We start from the raw sequence: 17,190 nt of genomic DNA, 5'->3' as shown, positions 1-17,190 counted from the left end.
TCAAACCTCGTTGAAAAAATCAACGCCCAATTCAATTTTTTTTTATTTTATCACATAACAAACTACCAAAAACATTATTAATTCTTTTATTTATATATATTCAAAATTTAATTAATTCTCTATAAAGGGTTTCCATAGAAGTGCTGGAAAGAAAAGTATTACAACCTAAAAATATTTTTATTAGAATTTCTCCCAAACAAACCCTAAATCAGAAAATCTTTAAAATCAATTCCACCTTTTTGTTTTCACAATATTTAAAAAAAAAAAAAAAAAGTGAGAATCTTAATCAAGCTAAAGTGCCAAAAAGCAAGTGACAGCAAATGATAAGATGATTTCAAAATTGAATTGCCTTCTAACCCCAAACACCCCAGCCAAACAAGTCATGAGTCATGACTAGTGGAGTTGTGGAGCCCCAAACAGCAGGCCTCCTAAGGATGACAGCTGGGTGGCTAAGCTCTACAGAGAAAAGGACTAAACCCACCAGAGCCTCAAGCTCATTGGGTTTGCTTGAAGCCTCATTCTAATCCATGACACGAAGACCCAATACAGAACCAATTCTCTGGTCTTAAATGCGTCCATATTAGACTGGGAACCCAATTTTGTCCCTGAGTTTCCACTTGCCTTCTCCTTTCAGACACTGTCCGTAGCAAAACAACCTCACAAAATATATACCAAAGCCACTTTGCTTTTTTCCCTTATTTTCTGTGAATTGGGTGAAGGGTAGTGGAGCAATGGCTTGGCTTCGTCAATCACTGGTTTTAGTAGCTCTTGGGTGTTTGTCACTGCTTCTGCAAATCCAAACGTCTCTTTCCCTCACATGTTCTTCACAGAAGTTCACAAAAAACAGGCTTTACAGCCACTGCAATGATCTCCCACACCTCAGCTCATACCTTCACTGGACATACAACTCAAATAAATCCTCCCTCAGCCTGGCTTTCATCGCCCCGCCAGCTTCATCTTCAGGGTGGATTGCATGGGCCATAAATCCTAATCAAACTGGGATGGTTGGTTCCCAGGCCTTGATAGCCTTCAAGGAGGATAGTGGATCAATGACTGTGAAGACCTACAATTTGGTGTCCTATAAGCTCATAAATCAGACTGAGATTGCATATGATGTTTCCGACATGGAGGCTGAGTATGAGAGCGGTGAGATGAGGATATTTGCCACGCTTGCGTTGCCGGAGAACACGCAGGCGCTGAACCAGGTCTGGCAGGTGGGTAGCAAAGTTGTGGATGGGAAGCCTTCCATCCATGGATTTCAGCCTGATAATTTGAACTCTAAGGGCAAGCTTGATTTGATTAAGGGACAGAGTGACACCAGCAGTGGAGGGAATTCTAGGCTTAGAAACAAAAATGTAAGTACGAATTCCAATCCTGTCATTCCTTTTTCTTTGATTTTACTGCATACGATTGAATTCTGAACTGGGGTTTGGGCTTTGAAATCTTCCTCAGCTCTTCTTGATCTGAGGTTCAAGGGATATATTCAGGTGGAAATTGAGAGGAATAAGAAGAAAAGATTGAATACTTCTTCACAGCTTCTCACTGCTTTGGTTGATAGAGAGAATTTGTGGAAATATTTCAATATTCATCTGATATTTTGCTTTTTATCGGTTTGGTTTCTTCTTCATAGCATGGATTGTTCTTTTTCATCAGCATAAGCTAGAATTAATTTGGGGAATAAACTTGATCCTGCTTAATTCCTTTACTCTTCTTCAATTCCCTTTTTTTTTTCTTCTGTCTTTTCCTTCAAATTCTGTGGTTGTGTTTGATCAAACGCCTTAAAGGAGTACCGCTGTGGACTATTTCCAGTAAACATGGCATACTTCTGGTGGCAAATTTCAGGACTTTTTTTCAATCTGTTACTTGTTTTGTTGAACAGATCCATGGAGTATTGAACGCTGTAAGCTGGGGAATTATGCTTCCCATTGGAATGATGATAGCAAGATACCTGAGAACATTCAGGCTTTTCCATCCAGCATGGTTTTATCTCCATGTTTCATGCCAGGTATCTGCCTATGCTATCGGAGTTGCCGGCTGGGCTACTGGCCTTAAGCTTGGGGGTCAATCAAAGGGGGTCCAGTACACCACTCACCGTTACATTGGCATCACCCTCTTCAGCCTAGCCACCTTGCAGGTCTAATTCACTTCTAGTACTATTCTCTGTATTGGGGTACTTGAAAATTTTCCATTGCTGATGAGTTCAGAACTGCTTGTACTAATTGACATGCAGGTATTTGCATTGTTCTTGAGGCCAAAGAAAGATCACAAGTACAGGTTCTACTGGAACATTTACCATCATGGAATTGGGTATGCGATAGTAGTTCTGGGGATATTTAATGTGTTCAAAGGACTGGAAATCTTGGATCCACAGAAGAAGTGGAAGTCAGCATACATAATCTTGCTCATCATACTGGGGGGCATTGCTCTGTTTTTGGAAGTAATCACATGGATTGTGGTTGTGAAGAGGAAGTCCAGTGAGCCCAAAAAGGCCTATGATGGAATAATTGACAGTTCAAATGGAAGGCAGCAGCCTCTTACCAGCTAAGTTATATGGCTTCTTCACTTGCTGATTTTGATATGTAATTTGCTTGTATTGATCTTGGTTATTTTGAGGACTCCTTCTATATCATACCTTATTGTCTATATTGGCTTGTATGAAAATTTGGCGTATCTCTTTTCTGTCTTTTTCTTTTTTTCTTTTTTTGTAATTTATTTTTGAAGTTTGAATGGCAGTTGTGAAGGTAGTTGAGTTAAAAGAATGTTTTCACTTGATTTTGTAAAAAGAATTCAGTATGGACATAATTTTGATCTTGAATTCAGTATGGTAAGCCTTGACTTAGATCATTGGAAAGTGGGGGCAGGGCAAAGAGGATAAAGATAAAAATGGAAAGCAAAGAAGAAGTTAAAAGGAAAAGATGGGTTTAAACTTAATTTATTTTTCTACTTTCCCGAGGAAGTTAAAATTACTTAAACTATATTTGGTTCTACTAAAAAAAAGAAAAAAAAAATAGAAAATGATTTTTTAATATTTGGCTTTACTATAAAAATATAAAAGAAAATCAAATATAATTAAAATTAATAAGAAATTCATATATATTTTAAATTATTTAATCTTTACATATGTGAGTTAAATGAGTTTGAACTACTGTATAAAAGTAATTTATTAATTTTAAATCTATTTTTAATTTTGTTTAAATAAATAAATAAATCCTATTACAATGGGAACTTTTCTTTTCCTTTTTTTTTTTTTTTTGGTCAAACTAAACTATTGAATTTAAAAGCATCTAAGAAATTTCGGGTCTCCATTACACCATAAATTAGCAACTTTTTAACCTGGGAAGACTTGACTTGAGGATGACTGACAATGTATTTGGTAGTATTTTTATTTAAAATATTTTTAGTAGAAGTATTTTTAAGAAAATCATCTATTAAAGTATTTTTTTCAAAAAACAATTACAAATGATTTCTCAAAATTTTAAAAATATTTCTTAAATTCTATTAAATACCTTTTTTTAAAATAAAAAAAAAATCACAGTCAAACCGAATATAAAAGTTCTTCCTCCTGGTTACGTCCATTTTTTGGTTTGGAGTTCTTTCCCTTTCACAGGTAAAGTTGATTAGGGACAATCTTGATAATGGAAGGCATAGAAATTAAATCGTCTCTCCTTTATTTATCCTGTTCTTTGTCTTTGCCCCCTTTGACAAGGAAAGATTTGGTCTTCCATTTATTTTTCTTCAAAGAAAACATATAGTAATTGTCCTTTGGTTCTTTTTTAGGTTCTTCTTTTTTCTTTTTTTTAATGCCTTCAGTGTTTCCTTTGCCAAAGCTGTTAGACTCATGAAGGGAATTCATGATGACTTATGCTTCTTTTTTTTCTTAAATCAAAATAATAATAATAAAAAAAGACCCAAAAAGAATAAAGCATGCCAGCATGATTCTCACTATGCTAAAACACTACCTAATTCTAAAACTAATAGAGAGAAGTCGGTCGACCCCTTAACTTATAGTTTCTTTTTATAAAGCTACTAAGAAAAAGGTGATCAAGAATGAAAAGGACCGAAAAGGTTGGTGAAGAGTCTTTTCCGAACAAGTTGTTCAAAGAATTTAACACTCCAATTTCATGAAAGTTCTTATTTTCACTTCATTTGTCTTTCTTATTATAATTGCTTCCCATTTTCTTTCCTTTGCCTAGTTAATTTAATAGTGAGAATGAGACTTTGTTGGTTAATGAGGTAATTTAAAAGCATTTAAATTATTAGAATTGGATTTTGATATCTTATTTGAAAATCTATTGATTTCAAAATATTAAAAATCAAATATTTTTATGAAATTCGATATTACATCCCATTAATTTGTTTTAAGAGTCATGATTAATCTATTTTCATGTTTATGAGTGATATTGTTACGTCCTATTGAAGTTGGGTTTAGGTGCCTAAATGGGGTTGGCTTGACCTAATCTAATTAAAAATAGGTGAGGGAACAGATTCCGGGAGTTGAAACTTTTCCTATATAATATAAAAAATAAAAAAATAAAAAATTAGATCTCTCTCTCTCACCCTCTCTTTTGAAAAAACACATCTATCTTTTGAATTTCATCCATTTTTTATTCTTTATAAAAAAAAAAGGTTAAGACATTTGTATCGTAAAACAAAGTGTTTTTCAATTGTAGTTCTATTTACGACTTGAGATAAGAATTCATCGATGAAATGGGCATTTCAAAAAGTAATCCACAACCTTTTTTCAACACATTCTAATAAGTTTTAACATACATTGTTAATTTGTTATTAGATATTTGAAAAAAAAAAAGAATCAAGCCCAATTAATGGTTTGATACAGTGTTCATTACAAGTCAAATGATTAATATTTTAGTTATATGATGGTCCTAACTTGAGGAGCTCATTTTGAGGAAAAAGTGTTTGGCAGTTGGGAAACTTAATCCCGGAAATTTGGGTTTGATTAATAATTTTATGAATCTTAATATAATCTTGGTTATTTTATTAGTCCATGCATGTCTCCTTGGTGGGACTGCATTTAAACTCCCTTGTATGTGTTTGCTTTTTCCCTTACTCATTTTCACTTATTTGCTGTCTATTGTAATCATCACACTTTGACTTGACCTCATGATTCATGGTCATCATCCATATATGAAGAACCAAAATAAATTGGAATTTTTTTTTTAATGTAGGCAAAAGTAATAAATAAAAAATCATATTTAATTTTACTGTATATGCAAAAATAAAAAATATATATATATATCTAAAAGATAATTAAAATTAATTATAAATTATTTATTATTTATATAAAAAATTAATTAAAATAAGTTAGATAAATTTAAAATAATATATCAAAATAATTTATTAATTTTAAATGTTTTTTGTATTTTTAGTTGTTCTCTTTATTTATTTATTATCATTTTTATTTCTTATTTTCTTAAAAATCAAATAAAAAATTTATCTTTAAATAATATTAATATTTCTATCATATTCAATCATTACATAGATATAGCATCATCATAAGCAAAAATAAAATAAAATAAAATAAAAATAATAGGAAAAGAGACGTGTCACCATCCTCTTGCCCTCAAAAAGAAGATAATTAATTCAGCTTAAATTCAATGAAATTCAACAGATTAGTTGACTTTGTTAGAAAGAAACACAATCTAGGCCAAGATTTTTCTCACACAAAATCCCCTGAAATCAAGAAGGACATTGTAGGTTTAACAACATGTCAATATCCATAGCTTCCCATAAATCATGGCACATGCCCTGCTACCACAAGTTCAAAAGATGAGGTAATTGGGACAACAAAGTCACTTTCATTAGGGTAGATAGGGTGTGTGTCCCCAAATGATAGAGATTCACATGCATGGCAAAGATTATGATGATGACCATAAAATCATATTATATATATAATATGGTGACATCATCATCACATCATCATCACATCACAACTGGAATCCAAGTGGCCTTGGAATTATCGGAGGAGACACGTCCTTCAATGCTCATCATCAGAGTTAGGAGAAAAATTAAAGATGTTTCTAAGTTTCTAACAACTGCTTATTCAATTATTCTATGCATGTGCATGTGGTAATAAAGTGGGATTCATCATCTTTTAGTTTAAGATTCTAGCTGGATCCTAATATAACCCTCTCATAATCAATTAATTGATTATGACCCTAAAACAAATGGAATTGAATTAATTAGTAGAAGGTCATATTGGTAAATATATATATATATATATATGGATGGAGAAAAGTGTCTCATTTCACGCAATAAACTTTTTAGATCCTCATCTAACTTCATAATTATAAAAAAGGAAAAAATTATTTTGTTAAGATTAAAATACTCTAATTTATAATAGTGCATTCTCGATGTAAAAGTTATGTCTACTTGATTGCAAAATTTTACTATGATGAAATAGAGAATACAAGATAATCACAAACGTCTCACACTCTTTAGGTTTTACTCTACATTTCTTTATCTTTCTTAATTGCACTAATATGTCCAATACCCTAAACACAATACAATTAAGGTAATTAAATTATATGTTGAAAATTTTTAAAATACTATGACTTAAAATACCCTTACATACAAAATTTCATTTAGTAGTCTCCAACCACGGGATTTACCATCCCCTTCCAAACCCCATGTCAATCTTACAAGGTTGATTCACATACTGTCTCTATATAGAGTCAATCTGCATCAGGGCGATTAGACTCCACACATCTTAACATCTTTATTTTTTCATATGATTGTAGCCTTAAATACGGTTAACGTCATGGGGAATAAATGACTTGAAAGTTCATTTCTTTTAATATCTTCTCCCAAGTTTAATAGATGATTTGAAAGTTCTCCTCTTCTTTATCTTAAATTACATGTTGAAAATTTTCAAAATACTATAACTTAAAATACCCTTATATACAAAATTTCATTTAGGAGTCTCCAATCATAGGATTTACCACCCCCTTCCAAACCCCATGTCGATCTTACAAGGTTGATGGCGATTAGACTCCACACATTTTAACATCTTTATTATTTCATATGATTGTAGCCTTAAATAGGGTTAGCGTCACGGGGAATAAATGACTTGAAAGTTCATTTCCCTTAATATCTTCTCCCAAGTTTAATAAATGATTTGAAAATTCTCTTCTCTCAAGTTTTTTTCTTTCTTTCTTTATTTTTTTATTTGTACAATATGAACTACAAGCATAATCACTACAATAAATACTTTTTAATAATTGTGAAAGTTTATAGTATTTGAAAAGTTCATTACAAAAAATAATAACTCAATAATTATCAACATAATATATGTATATATGTATATAGAAAATTAAAAGAAGGAAAAAAATCAAAAACCTTTCAAAAATTGTTTTAAAAGGCCAAAATTAAGCTAGCATGAAAGGGAAACTTCGAAGATAAGAGTCCAACGTCCAAAAGAAGCTTTTGTTTTGGACGAGAGGGAAAAGAAAATAACAACATTAACTTGTTCAAAAATGCCAAAATTTAAGGTAGCATGAAAGGGAAGCTTCGAAGATAGAGTCCAACGTCCAAAAGAAGATTTTTGGATGGGAGGGAAAGGAAAATAACGTCATTGATGACAAAAGGTTCATTGCATTTGAAAGCCCAAGCACAAGGGCCACAAATATTTGTTGTGGTCATCAAGATTTCAAATTTTAAATTCATGTGCATTAAATTTATTTTCTGTTTATCATTTCTTTTTTCAAAAATTGAGATATAAAGAGAATTGGCCTTTGTGTTATTAATTTTTTTAGGCTTCACAATTTTTTTTTCTTTCCAAAATTTTAAATTATGTGATTAATAATGGTGACATTAAGACTATGTTTAGTTCTCGAAAAATATTAGAAAAAGAAAAAAAAAGTTAAAAAAAATGATTTTCTTACCTTTTGTTTCACTATAAAAATATAAAATATAATTTAAATTAATTTGAAATTTGTATATTTTTTAATTATTTAATTTTTTATAATAGAGAGAAATAAATAAATTGAGTTTGAAAAAAACATATAAAAATAAATTTATTTTTTATTTTCTTTTACTTTCCTTCTCTATTTTCTTTTATTAGAATTTTTTTCTCAAATTTTCGAGAACAAAACATAGCCTAAATAAACAAATAGCAATGATTAGTAAATAGGAATTATTTTAGGGTACACCTAACCATGAATCCAGTCTCTGGATTCTGTGATTTTTTTTGCCACTTAAAAAGTCTACTAACAAGAAAATTTTTGTGATAGTGATTTTTATTTAATTTAGAATATATATAAAAATATTAAAGGAGAGTTGGCTAGTGGGAGATGTTAATGAGATCCTTAAAATCTGCCCCAACACCTATCTAATTTTTTTATTGTTATTTTTTTCAAATAAAAATGGTTATGAAAGGTCAAAAATGTCCCCCTCCCCTCCTTACACTCAACTCAAATCCATCAATTCCTAACTTGTTCCCTTTGCCCTTCCCTTGGTCAAAAATGTACATCCCCAACTTTCATTTTCATAGATTTTTTTCTTTTTTTATTTTTATTTTCATAAATTAATGAAATTCATAGTATCCTGAACTCTAGGATCAGACAATGAAGTGCATCCAAAACTTTAGGTAAAGACATCCAAAAAAGGAAGGAAATAAAAGAAATATAATAATATGAGAAGGTGTACAAAAGATAAGAAAAATGAGGATACTTTTATCTTTTTAAAAAATAATCCTATAAAAAGAAACATGATAGGTGTTATATAGAATATTTTACAAGTTGATATATTATTGTAATATTATATTTTTTTTATAAAATAAGGAAAATTATAAAAAAAAATATCTATATAATTATACATGAGAAAATGTTATGAGATAAAGATGAATTTGTAAAAACTATATAAGGTAGATAGAAATACAAGGAAGAATGAGAGACACTCAATTGAGCGAAATAAAAATTCTATCATCTATAATATTTTTTAAGGATTTAATGAAATGATTCTCTCTTATCCGTATATGCTCTCTCATCTGTGTATGTAGGTATGATTAAAACCTCATGTATTTTTGTGTGAATTATTTTATCTTTATATTCTTAAATTAACTTTATTTGTATTAAAGTTTTTGTTGTGACAACAATAGGTGTATTTAGTATTTCCTTAATAAAATCCACATTTATAATACGAGTAAGTATGATTTATTTCCATGTTCCATTCTCTTATTATTCTTGGACTAATGACATTTTGACTCTAGTTTTTAGAGTTGTGATACTAATTGGAGTGTCTCGGCTATGGTTGTTTTATTATTGAATTGAATCTCACACATCCTACATTTAGAGAGTCTGTCTTAATTTGATCAACTTTAAGCTATATGCAAGTAAAATTCATTTGAGGTACATATGTATTGGAAATACTAACCGAATGACATGGAAATTTGAAGAAAAAAAATTAAAAAATGAGTAGAAAAAATTGAAAAGCATGTAGATGCTCAACTGTCCATATATTGTTCAAATGCGCCACTTTGAGCTTCTAAACTTTTTGTTAAAGGCAATTTTGAGGTTTTTTGTTGAACTTTATGGTAAATTTTAGGGGTGTAAATGTTTGATCGAGCCTGAAAAATCACTTTTAATACTTGGATTGGGATTGGATTAAGCCTTTTTTTTAATAGAGCTCAATTTGGATTGGGTTTGGATCGAGATCAAACAACCTGAAAACTATTTAATATTTTTATAATATATATTATCATACATAATAATATTAATTTTCTTTTTAAATTTTTAAGAAAAAATATCAAATTATAATTGTATGACACATTTTCTCATTTTTTTATAGAAAGGTATATAAATTTATGTTTACTTTTTTTGTTACCATCTTGAAACTTTGTGTCATTTATTATTTAAATTTTGGTATAAATATATAAAAAAAGTTTTTAAAAAATATTATAAATAAATTTTGAATTATACAACCCGATCAACTCATTCAAATCTAGTCTAACCCAACTAATTCAAGCTTAGAAAAATAATGTTGAGTTGGACTTGAGTTAAGTATCTTCAATCAGAGGTTTAGTTAAGTTGGGCTGAAATGGATTATTTCTTAATTTAGGTTTGGCCTGACCCAACCATCAATCCAATCAATCCGTCCAAATTATATTCCTAATAAATTTGTTTTGTAAAATCCTTCTTTGATCATTGAACTAGATTTTTGATACAAAACCTAATAGTTTAAATTATAACGTATGTATGTGATATAATAGTCATTATTCCAAGGTAAGACTCTAACTTTTAGGCTATAGTGATCCTTAAGTGTGATATGTGGCATTTCTAATACATTCCTAATTTAAATGCACTTATATTAATAGTCTAGTTAATATAAAAAAAATTTCTAACTTATTTGTACAGTTTTGAGGTTATTTAACTTTTCTAATTATTTTAAATTATTAGGAATTTAATTATTTTACTTTCTCTAATTTTAAAATACAAACATATGAACATTTGAATTTGGGTTGTGACATAGGCTCTTTCAAGAACTCTTTTGCAAGTCCTTTTGATAGATACATGTAGTTCATCAAATCGCTTTCCAAAACATGGTATTGGGAAGATCTAATAAGGAGTAAAAGGCATTACAAGTGAACGTGAAAAAGGAGTGTAGGTGCTAATTGGTCTAAGATCCTTACTTAGAAGTATATGCATTGTGATCAAGTAAAATTATGTATCTTCTTTTTGTATTTATTGCATTGTTTCTACAATTTGATTCGAATCCAAGACTATTCGCCTCTTTCACACATCCTTACACTCACCCTAACCGGTCGGCCAAGCCTGTTATGGCCTGGCATGACTAACTTGATTACATGAACTCATCCCCTCGACAGCCCAAAGCCCATCTTAGTTGCTGGGCATTTAAAAATGCAATCCACCCTTACACCCTATTTGTTTATTTAGAATATAGAAAATGGGCCACATGAAAGTTGTTCAATATCACCACCATTCCAGTCTGTCTACAGCCATTCTCATGATCTACAAAGCATATTATGGATCAGACACAAACAGAAATGCAGCACTAGATAAGACTGACATCTGGGTATTATATCAATATTAGTTGGATATATGAGAATGTTTGACATGATGACTCAACTACTCTTGTCCTATTAAAAGAAAATGGTGCATGGTAAGCTATTAAAGAGAGAGTCTCCTGGGAATGTAGAATTATGTCTACCAAATATTCACCAGATATTGGCCTTACTCAATGTAACCTCTCAAAGAAGTACAATGGCCATCAAGCTTGGTAATTTCACAAACAAGAATCCCAATCACAAGATTCACTATACCACTTCATTCCAAATAAATTTATTGCATTTCATAGCACAAAAATTTGATTTCTAACTGAAACTTTTGTCTTATTTAATAACTTAAAAGCACTCAAGAAAAACTTGATATCACAACAAATCAGATAAACCTTGTGAAAGCCATCTTTGATGAACCTTGGGAACCCTCTTTTTGGTGAAGAATGTTGTGAAAGCCCCTTTTTGATGAACGGTTTGAAAGCCCTGACTCGAATCAGGTTGTAGAGTTGGTGAAACAGAACTCACTTTGAACAACAATATTTGCTCTGTGCTTGCTTTGATCTGTTAACTCATCATGAACAACAAGAATACCTGCTATTTGCTTGCTTTGCTCCATCAGCCCCATTGCTAACAAGGCTTACCCTATTGACAGATAACTCGGCTTTGTACGAATCAGAATTCAAAACTTTCCTGCTGATGTTGTTGTAGATCTCGCGAATAACAATCTCAAAAGCTTTTTTAACATTAGTAGAATCGAGGGCAGATGTCTCAATAAAGAACAATCCTTCTGCTTCAGCAAGGCTCTTGCCCTCTTCCACACTCACATCCCTGATGTTCTCCAAGTCACTCTTGTTGCCCACCAGCATCCTTGCCACAGTTGTCTCAGAATGAGCTGCATGATTGTTCCATAGAAAGCTCAAACTTTGAGATAACCAATGCCCAAAATAATATAAAGAGGAAAAAGAAATGGTCATGCTCAACAATCCAGATGGAGCACAACAGAACAGGCAAGCTCTATCAGAGAAAATTATAAACCTTGTAAGCCTAAGCTCACACAGGGGGTCAAGCTTTCTAACGTTTGTCAGGAATTCTAACCTCCGATCACAAGCCCATTTGGCCCCAGAAATCTGTCTGTCAAGGGATCGAGGGGGTTGTGCCTACTATCTCCTTTAGCAGAGTCAGAGATGATCAATTCCACCATTCCTAAATTCAAAAGGGTTGAGTGTGGGCTCGTGTTTCTTCCATGTACAAACCAATATAATTTACGACAAAAACAGCTTTTATTTGAGAGGTTAAAAAGTATTTGGTTTGCCGGTTAATCAGGAATTGCTTCAACATTGTAATCCTCAAAGAGGGAGTTGTGCATGCGTGAAAACTATACAATGCTTGTGCTCTCTATCACTGCTTTTTCTATTCCTCTTCTTTTGCGTCACCATCAACCTTTCAATCACATTCAACAGCACAAATTTTTTAGTTTACCCCTTCACTCTGGCCATGGCAATTCAAATGTCGAGAACCTCTTTTACCCTTTCCAGAGCTTCATTAATTGATAAGAATTTTTTTTATAATATAGGGTTAATTAATAAGGATCTTTTACTACAGTATGCTTTTCCTATTGTTCTCTTCTTACATTAAAAATGGAAATCAAAATCAGTGGCAAGATTAATCACTCAATTGTTGAGATTGAGGACAAAACCAACTAAACCTTGGTTTTAAAATTGCCAACCTTTTGGCTTAATTATTCAAAGAAGGCTGAAGTGCTATACATGACACCTATATTTTTAGTGAACATTGTGAGACACAATACCCAGTCTCATACCCCCAATTGATCAAACATAATATTCCTTGAGAATTTCTTCCACTTTTTTGGTTCAGTGTTCTAGATAAAAATTTAAGAAATGATGTGGATCCAACTTGAGAGGAATAAGACAGAAAGTATCATTTTGCAAGTGGTGAAACTATAATGAGTATGCATAATGATATAATTAATTCAGGCACTGAATTTCTTGACAATTCACATTCAAATTTTGATCAGACAACTAGACTTCATGATGTTATTTGACTAAGCCAACAATCATCAAAATAAATTGAAGCATGTCTAGCCACTAATGAACAAGAGAAAAGTTCCATGCTGTCCAAAAACAAGAGAACAAAAGCATCATGTAAACTCAACCACTTTTCTCATGCTGTCCAAAAACAAGAGAACAAAAACATCATGGAAACTCAACCACAAAGTTAAGATCACTTAATCTCAGCAAAAGATGCAGAAACCTACCAGTCATACAATGGGATGGAAAAGGAACCCAAATCTTCAACAAGAGCATATGGAACTTCAATTGAAAAATCAGCATACTTTTAGAATCCATCAGGCAACAACTAGTAGGAAACTTTTGATCATACACCAAAACCAAAATAAATTTAAAAAGCATTAATCGAAGTAATTTTTCGTGATTTTTCCCTTTTCTTTTTGAAAACCCTGCATTATTTTCTGATAATTTGGAAAAGTATAGGGAAATCTGGCCATTATAAATCTCTTCATTTATTCTAAATTTAGTAATTACTAAATTAGTAAACTTCAAACAGAGCATCAGAAATGTCAGCCAAATGCTAATTGACAAAAAAAAAAAAAGATTAGGTTGGTGAATTTGGGTGGAAAGTAGACAAAGTGAACCATGCCTCCATCCAAGATAGACTTTTTTTTTTTTTTTCCAAGAGAAAAAGAGAAGTGATAATAAGTAGCCAACCTTTTATACTTCTTTTTGCCTTTCCAGGTTCCACTTGGACAGATCCAGTGAAAGAAAAAGAAAATTACTAACAATGGATTCTTTCCCAAGTTTCAACACTTCTTTTTGCATCCAAATGGAGCCTTATTTCTAAATTTTCATTTCTAATTTACAAAGTCTTGACCAACTTTTGACCACTAATTTTCTGCCAAAGCCCAGATCTGCATATTTCAAGCATCAAAATTCAAAATCCATTCAATAAAACAAGTATCAAAATCACCTCCAATGATGTGCCACCCACAGCAATCTCAATCTCAAAACTTTTTTTTCCTTCAAGAAAAAACTGAATTGGGTTTAAGATCAGCCACCGTTTGGCGGCCAAGAAACATAAAAAGTCAAAACGATGCAAATTTCTTACATTGACCCCCAAAAAAAGTCACTAAAACTAATGCTTATTATGGAGTCATTCATTTCAAGCAGACTACCCAGTTCTAAATGATTTCCATTCATTTTTCCCAGCAAGCAAACAAAAAAACAACCAGGAAAAGAAAAGAAAACTTACTCTTGAGCTCATCGAGCCACCGAGCAACACTATCAAAGGTGGAGCGGCGGCTGATATCATACACCACGAGTGCCCCCACAGCGCCTCTGTAGTAGGCAGAAGTGACTGCCCGGAAGCGCTCTTGGCCGGCAGTGTCCCATATCTGAGCCTTGACCTCCTTTCCATCGATCTCCATGCTCTGCGTCTGAAACTCCACCCCAATCGTGGCCTTGGAGTTGATATTAAACTCGTTGCGAGCATATCTCGAGAGCAAGTTCGATTTCCCCACCGCCGAATCTCCAATGATCACCACTTTGAACAGATACTCCTCTCCTTCTTCGTCCTCCATTATTGAGAATTCTGTAACTTTCTTTTTTTCTCTATTTATCAAAAACAAATCTAAAACATGCAGAAGAGACTGAAGAGGAGAGGAGAAGGAGAAACAATAAAGTAAAGGAGTAAAGCTGGCGCGACAATAATAATTAGAAGCGGTAGAGGGAGCTGCGTGGTGGGCAGTGTAACAGAAGAATTGATGATAAAAGTAACGCCTTTAATGTCATAAACTAGACGTGCAGATCATTTCCAATTATTTCAAATATTTGGATGCTTTTGTAAATTTTTTTCCTTATTTATTTATTTGAAGGAAAAGCCTTGGGTGGAATTTCTAGTCAACAATTAGGGTCAGTTGGATTTTCAAAATATTTGTGCGAAAATGGAAAAGAAAAGTAAAGAAAAATAAAAAATAGATGTTTATATAATAATAATTTTTTGTTATTATTTTAAATTTGATTTACTTATTTTATGGTTTTTATATAAAGAGTAAATAATTTAAAATGTATAAAATTTTAAATAATTTTAATTATATTTTTTTATAATAAAATAAAATATAAAAAAAAATCATTTTTCCTTTTTCCAAGTTCTTTTTGACAATAATTAGTCTAAAAAAAATAAAGAAAATTATATTTTAAAATTTTCAATGTATGTAACTAGTGCAATGGAGCAAAGGTTAAGAAACATTCCCTTAGTCATTGCTTGTTTAAAATTTAATATATACTTTGAGCTTGAGTTAGGATGGCAAGTTCGCGATGGGTCATCCTCATCTCAATCTTGTCTTATTTATTTATATTTATTCCCATCATCCTCCAAAAAAAAAAAAGTTTAAATGGGGTGAAAGGATTAGTATAGGAAATTCTCATATCCTCATTATTTAAAAATTTTCAACATTTTTTTTTAAATTTTTATTTTTTTAATTTTAAATTTTATTAAAAATAAATATAATTTATAAATATAAAAAAATATTTATAATTTATTTTTATGAAAAGTAATATTTTATTTATGTTTAAAAATTGAAAAATAAAAAAAAATCAACTAAAATATTTTTTATTTAAAATTATATATAATTAAAGCAAGACGGGGTGGGACAAAGTCATATCTAAACTCACCTCGAGTTTTTAAAAACTTCCTAAACTTGTCATGAACTTGCCCTGAGTTTTTAAAAACTTCTCAAACATATCCCTAACCCATTTATTTTTATCCCAAACCTTTCTCATTAGGGACGTGATAGATGAGTACTCGAAAAAACTCATTTCATTGTCATCTTTAAACTTGAGTGGCATGAGACGAGTTACTCCATCCCCATTCCAGTTCATTCATATAACCTATTCTCATTCCTATTTCAATAAAAAGTTTAAATGGCAAAGGGCAACCATCCCTATTTTTTAAACTTTTATTGTTTTTTTTTTAATATTTTAAATTATATTTAAAATAAATAGATTTTATAAAAAAAAATAAATGTTATAAATCTATTTTGTTAAAGTGTATAGATTTAGTAAAAGGGAAAGACATATGTTTGCTAATTATACTACGCAAAAAGAATAAATTTGTTCAATATTGTGAAAAAGCATCTAGATTTAGTTGATGATAATTAGTCATAATATGATGAATTAATTTATTAAAAGGAATAGAAATATCTCATATTTGTAAATCTAACCTTTTCCATTTTTTGCCTTGAAAATAACATTTTTTTTTTATATAAATACCCCTCAACTTATTGATTATTTACATGTGTTTTAAAAGTGAGAATATTTTTATCCAAAACAAGTATTTTTTAGGATTAAAAAAAATAAGGGTTAGATTTATAAAATAAGGATGATTTCATCCCTTTTAATCAAATAACCCAAATATGATTGAGCAACAATTCTTTGTCCAAGAGATTTGATAATCCATTTTTATTACTTATCTTTGTGGAGAGGTTTTTCATCTTGTTTTTTCACATTCCAATTGGTTTTTAGAAAAATTTGGAAAAATACTTACAAGAATTATTCTCCGATCTATTCTTACCTCAATTAACTAACATATCTAGGATTTTTTAATCAAGCTTGCATTTTTACTATGACTTGTATCACTCTAAGGCACCTTATTGATAATAGGAATTCCAATTTCCTTTTAATTTCTTTTACTTGGAATTTATTTTTATATCACACCTTATCAAGTTTGTATAATGTGTTTCACTATTTTATGTTTTTTATGACAATTCCTTTTAAGAGAGGGATTCATTTGTAAAATGAGACATTTTATAACTTCATGTTTGAAATGATTTGTAAAATAGAAAACATAGACGAAAAAATAATATCTATGGACTCATATTTTTCATGTACATCCCAACTTAATGGTGATACTCATTTTATTGTGAAAAACTTATTTTTGAAAAAGTTGGAATCGTCACTTATTCTTATTTATTTCTAAAATGGAAAACAAAGTAAGAAATAAAACCTTAATGACTCATTTTTAAAGGAAAAACATGTTTACAAAAACCGAGTACAATCCGATTACATTTTGAGAAGGTATTATAGGATAGCACCACTCTAAACACTAAAAAGGTCTCTATTAAACAA

At 30.9% G+C, this 17,190-nt stretch overlaps 2 protein-coding genes across 2 annotated transcripts; one reads left to right on the top strand and one right to left on the bottom strand.

Moving 5' to 3' along the window:
* Nucleotides 1–508: 508 nt before the first annotated feature.
* On the top strand, nucleotides 509–2,687 carry LOC117915352 (cytochrome b561 and DOMON domain-containing protein At3g25290-like). The gene is made up of 3 exons (XM_034830912.1): nucleotides 509–1,355; nucleotides 1,880–2,134; nucleotides 2,231–2,687. Exons 1-3 carry the CDS (start codon nucleotides 732–734, stop codon nucleotides 2,543–2,545), a joined length of 1,194 nt encoding a protein of 397 aa, XP_034686803.1. The 5' UTR covers nucleotides 509–731; the 3' UTR covers nucleotides 2,546–2,687.
* Nucleotides 2,688–11,144: 8,457 nt separating this feature from the next.
* LOC117913867 (ras-related protein RABA5c-like) lies at nucleotides 11,145–14,827 on the bottom strand. The gene is made up of 2 exons (XM_034828962.1): nucleotides 14,318–14,827; nucleotides 11,145–11,924 (listed from the first exon to the last, which is right to left on the bottom strand). The coding sequence occupies exons 1-2, from the start codon at nucleotides 14,643–14,645 to the stop codon at nucleotides 11,605–11,607; spliced, it is 648 nt and encodes a 215-aa protein (XP_034684853.1). The 5' UTR covers nucleotides 14,646–14,827; the 3' UTR covers nucleotides 11,145–11,604.
* Nucleotides 14,828–17,190: the final 2,363 nt, after the last annotated feature.

The sequence above is a fragment of the Vitis riparia genome, chromosome 5 (genome assembly GCF_004353265.1).
Source record: "Vitis riparia cultivar Riparia Gloire de Montpellier isolate 1030 chromosome 5, EGFV_Vit.rip_1.0, whole genome shotgun sequence".
Classification (NCBI taxonomy): domain Eukaryota; kingdom Viridiplantae; phylum Streptophyta; class Magnoliopsida; order Vitales; family Vitaceae; genus Vitis; species Vitis riparia.
Note: the sequence above shows the minus strand (reverse complement) of the source record. Positions and strands in the feature narration are given on the sequence as shown.

Excerpts from the sequence above, each read along its gene's own strand:
- LOC117915352 (XM_034830912.1), top strand. The coding sequence starts at position 732 with ATGGCTTGGCTTCGTCAATCACTGGTTTTAGTAGCTCTTGGGTGTTTG. Across the intron at positions 1,356-1,879 it reads CTAGGCTTAGAAACAAAAAT|ATCCATGGAGTATTGAACGC; the intron begins GTAAGTACGAAT and ends TTTGTTGAACAG. Across the intron at positions 2,135-2,230 it reads TCAGCCTAGCCACCTTGCAG|GTATTTGCATTGTTCTTGAG; the intron begins GTCTAATTCACT and ends ATTGACATGCAG.
- LOC117913867 (XM_034828962.1), bottom strand. The coding sequence starts at position 14,645 with ATGGAGGACGAAGAAGGAGAGGAGTATCTGTTCAAAGTGGTGATCATT. Across the intron at positions 11,925-14,317 it reads GTGGCTCGATGAGCTCAAGA|CTCATTCTGAGACAACTGTG; the intron begins GTAAGTTTTCTT and ends ACAATCATGCAG.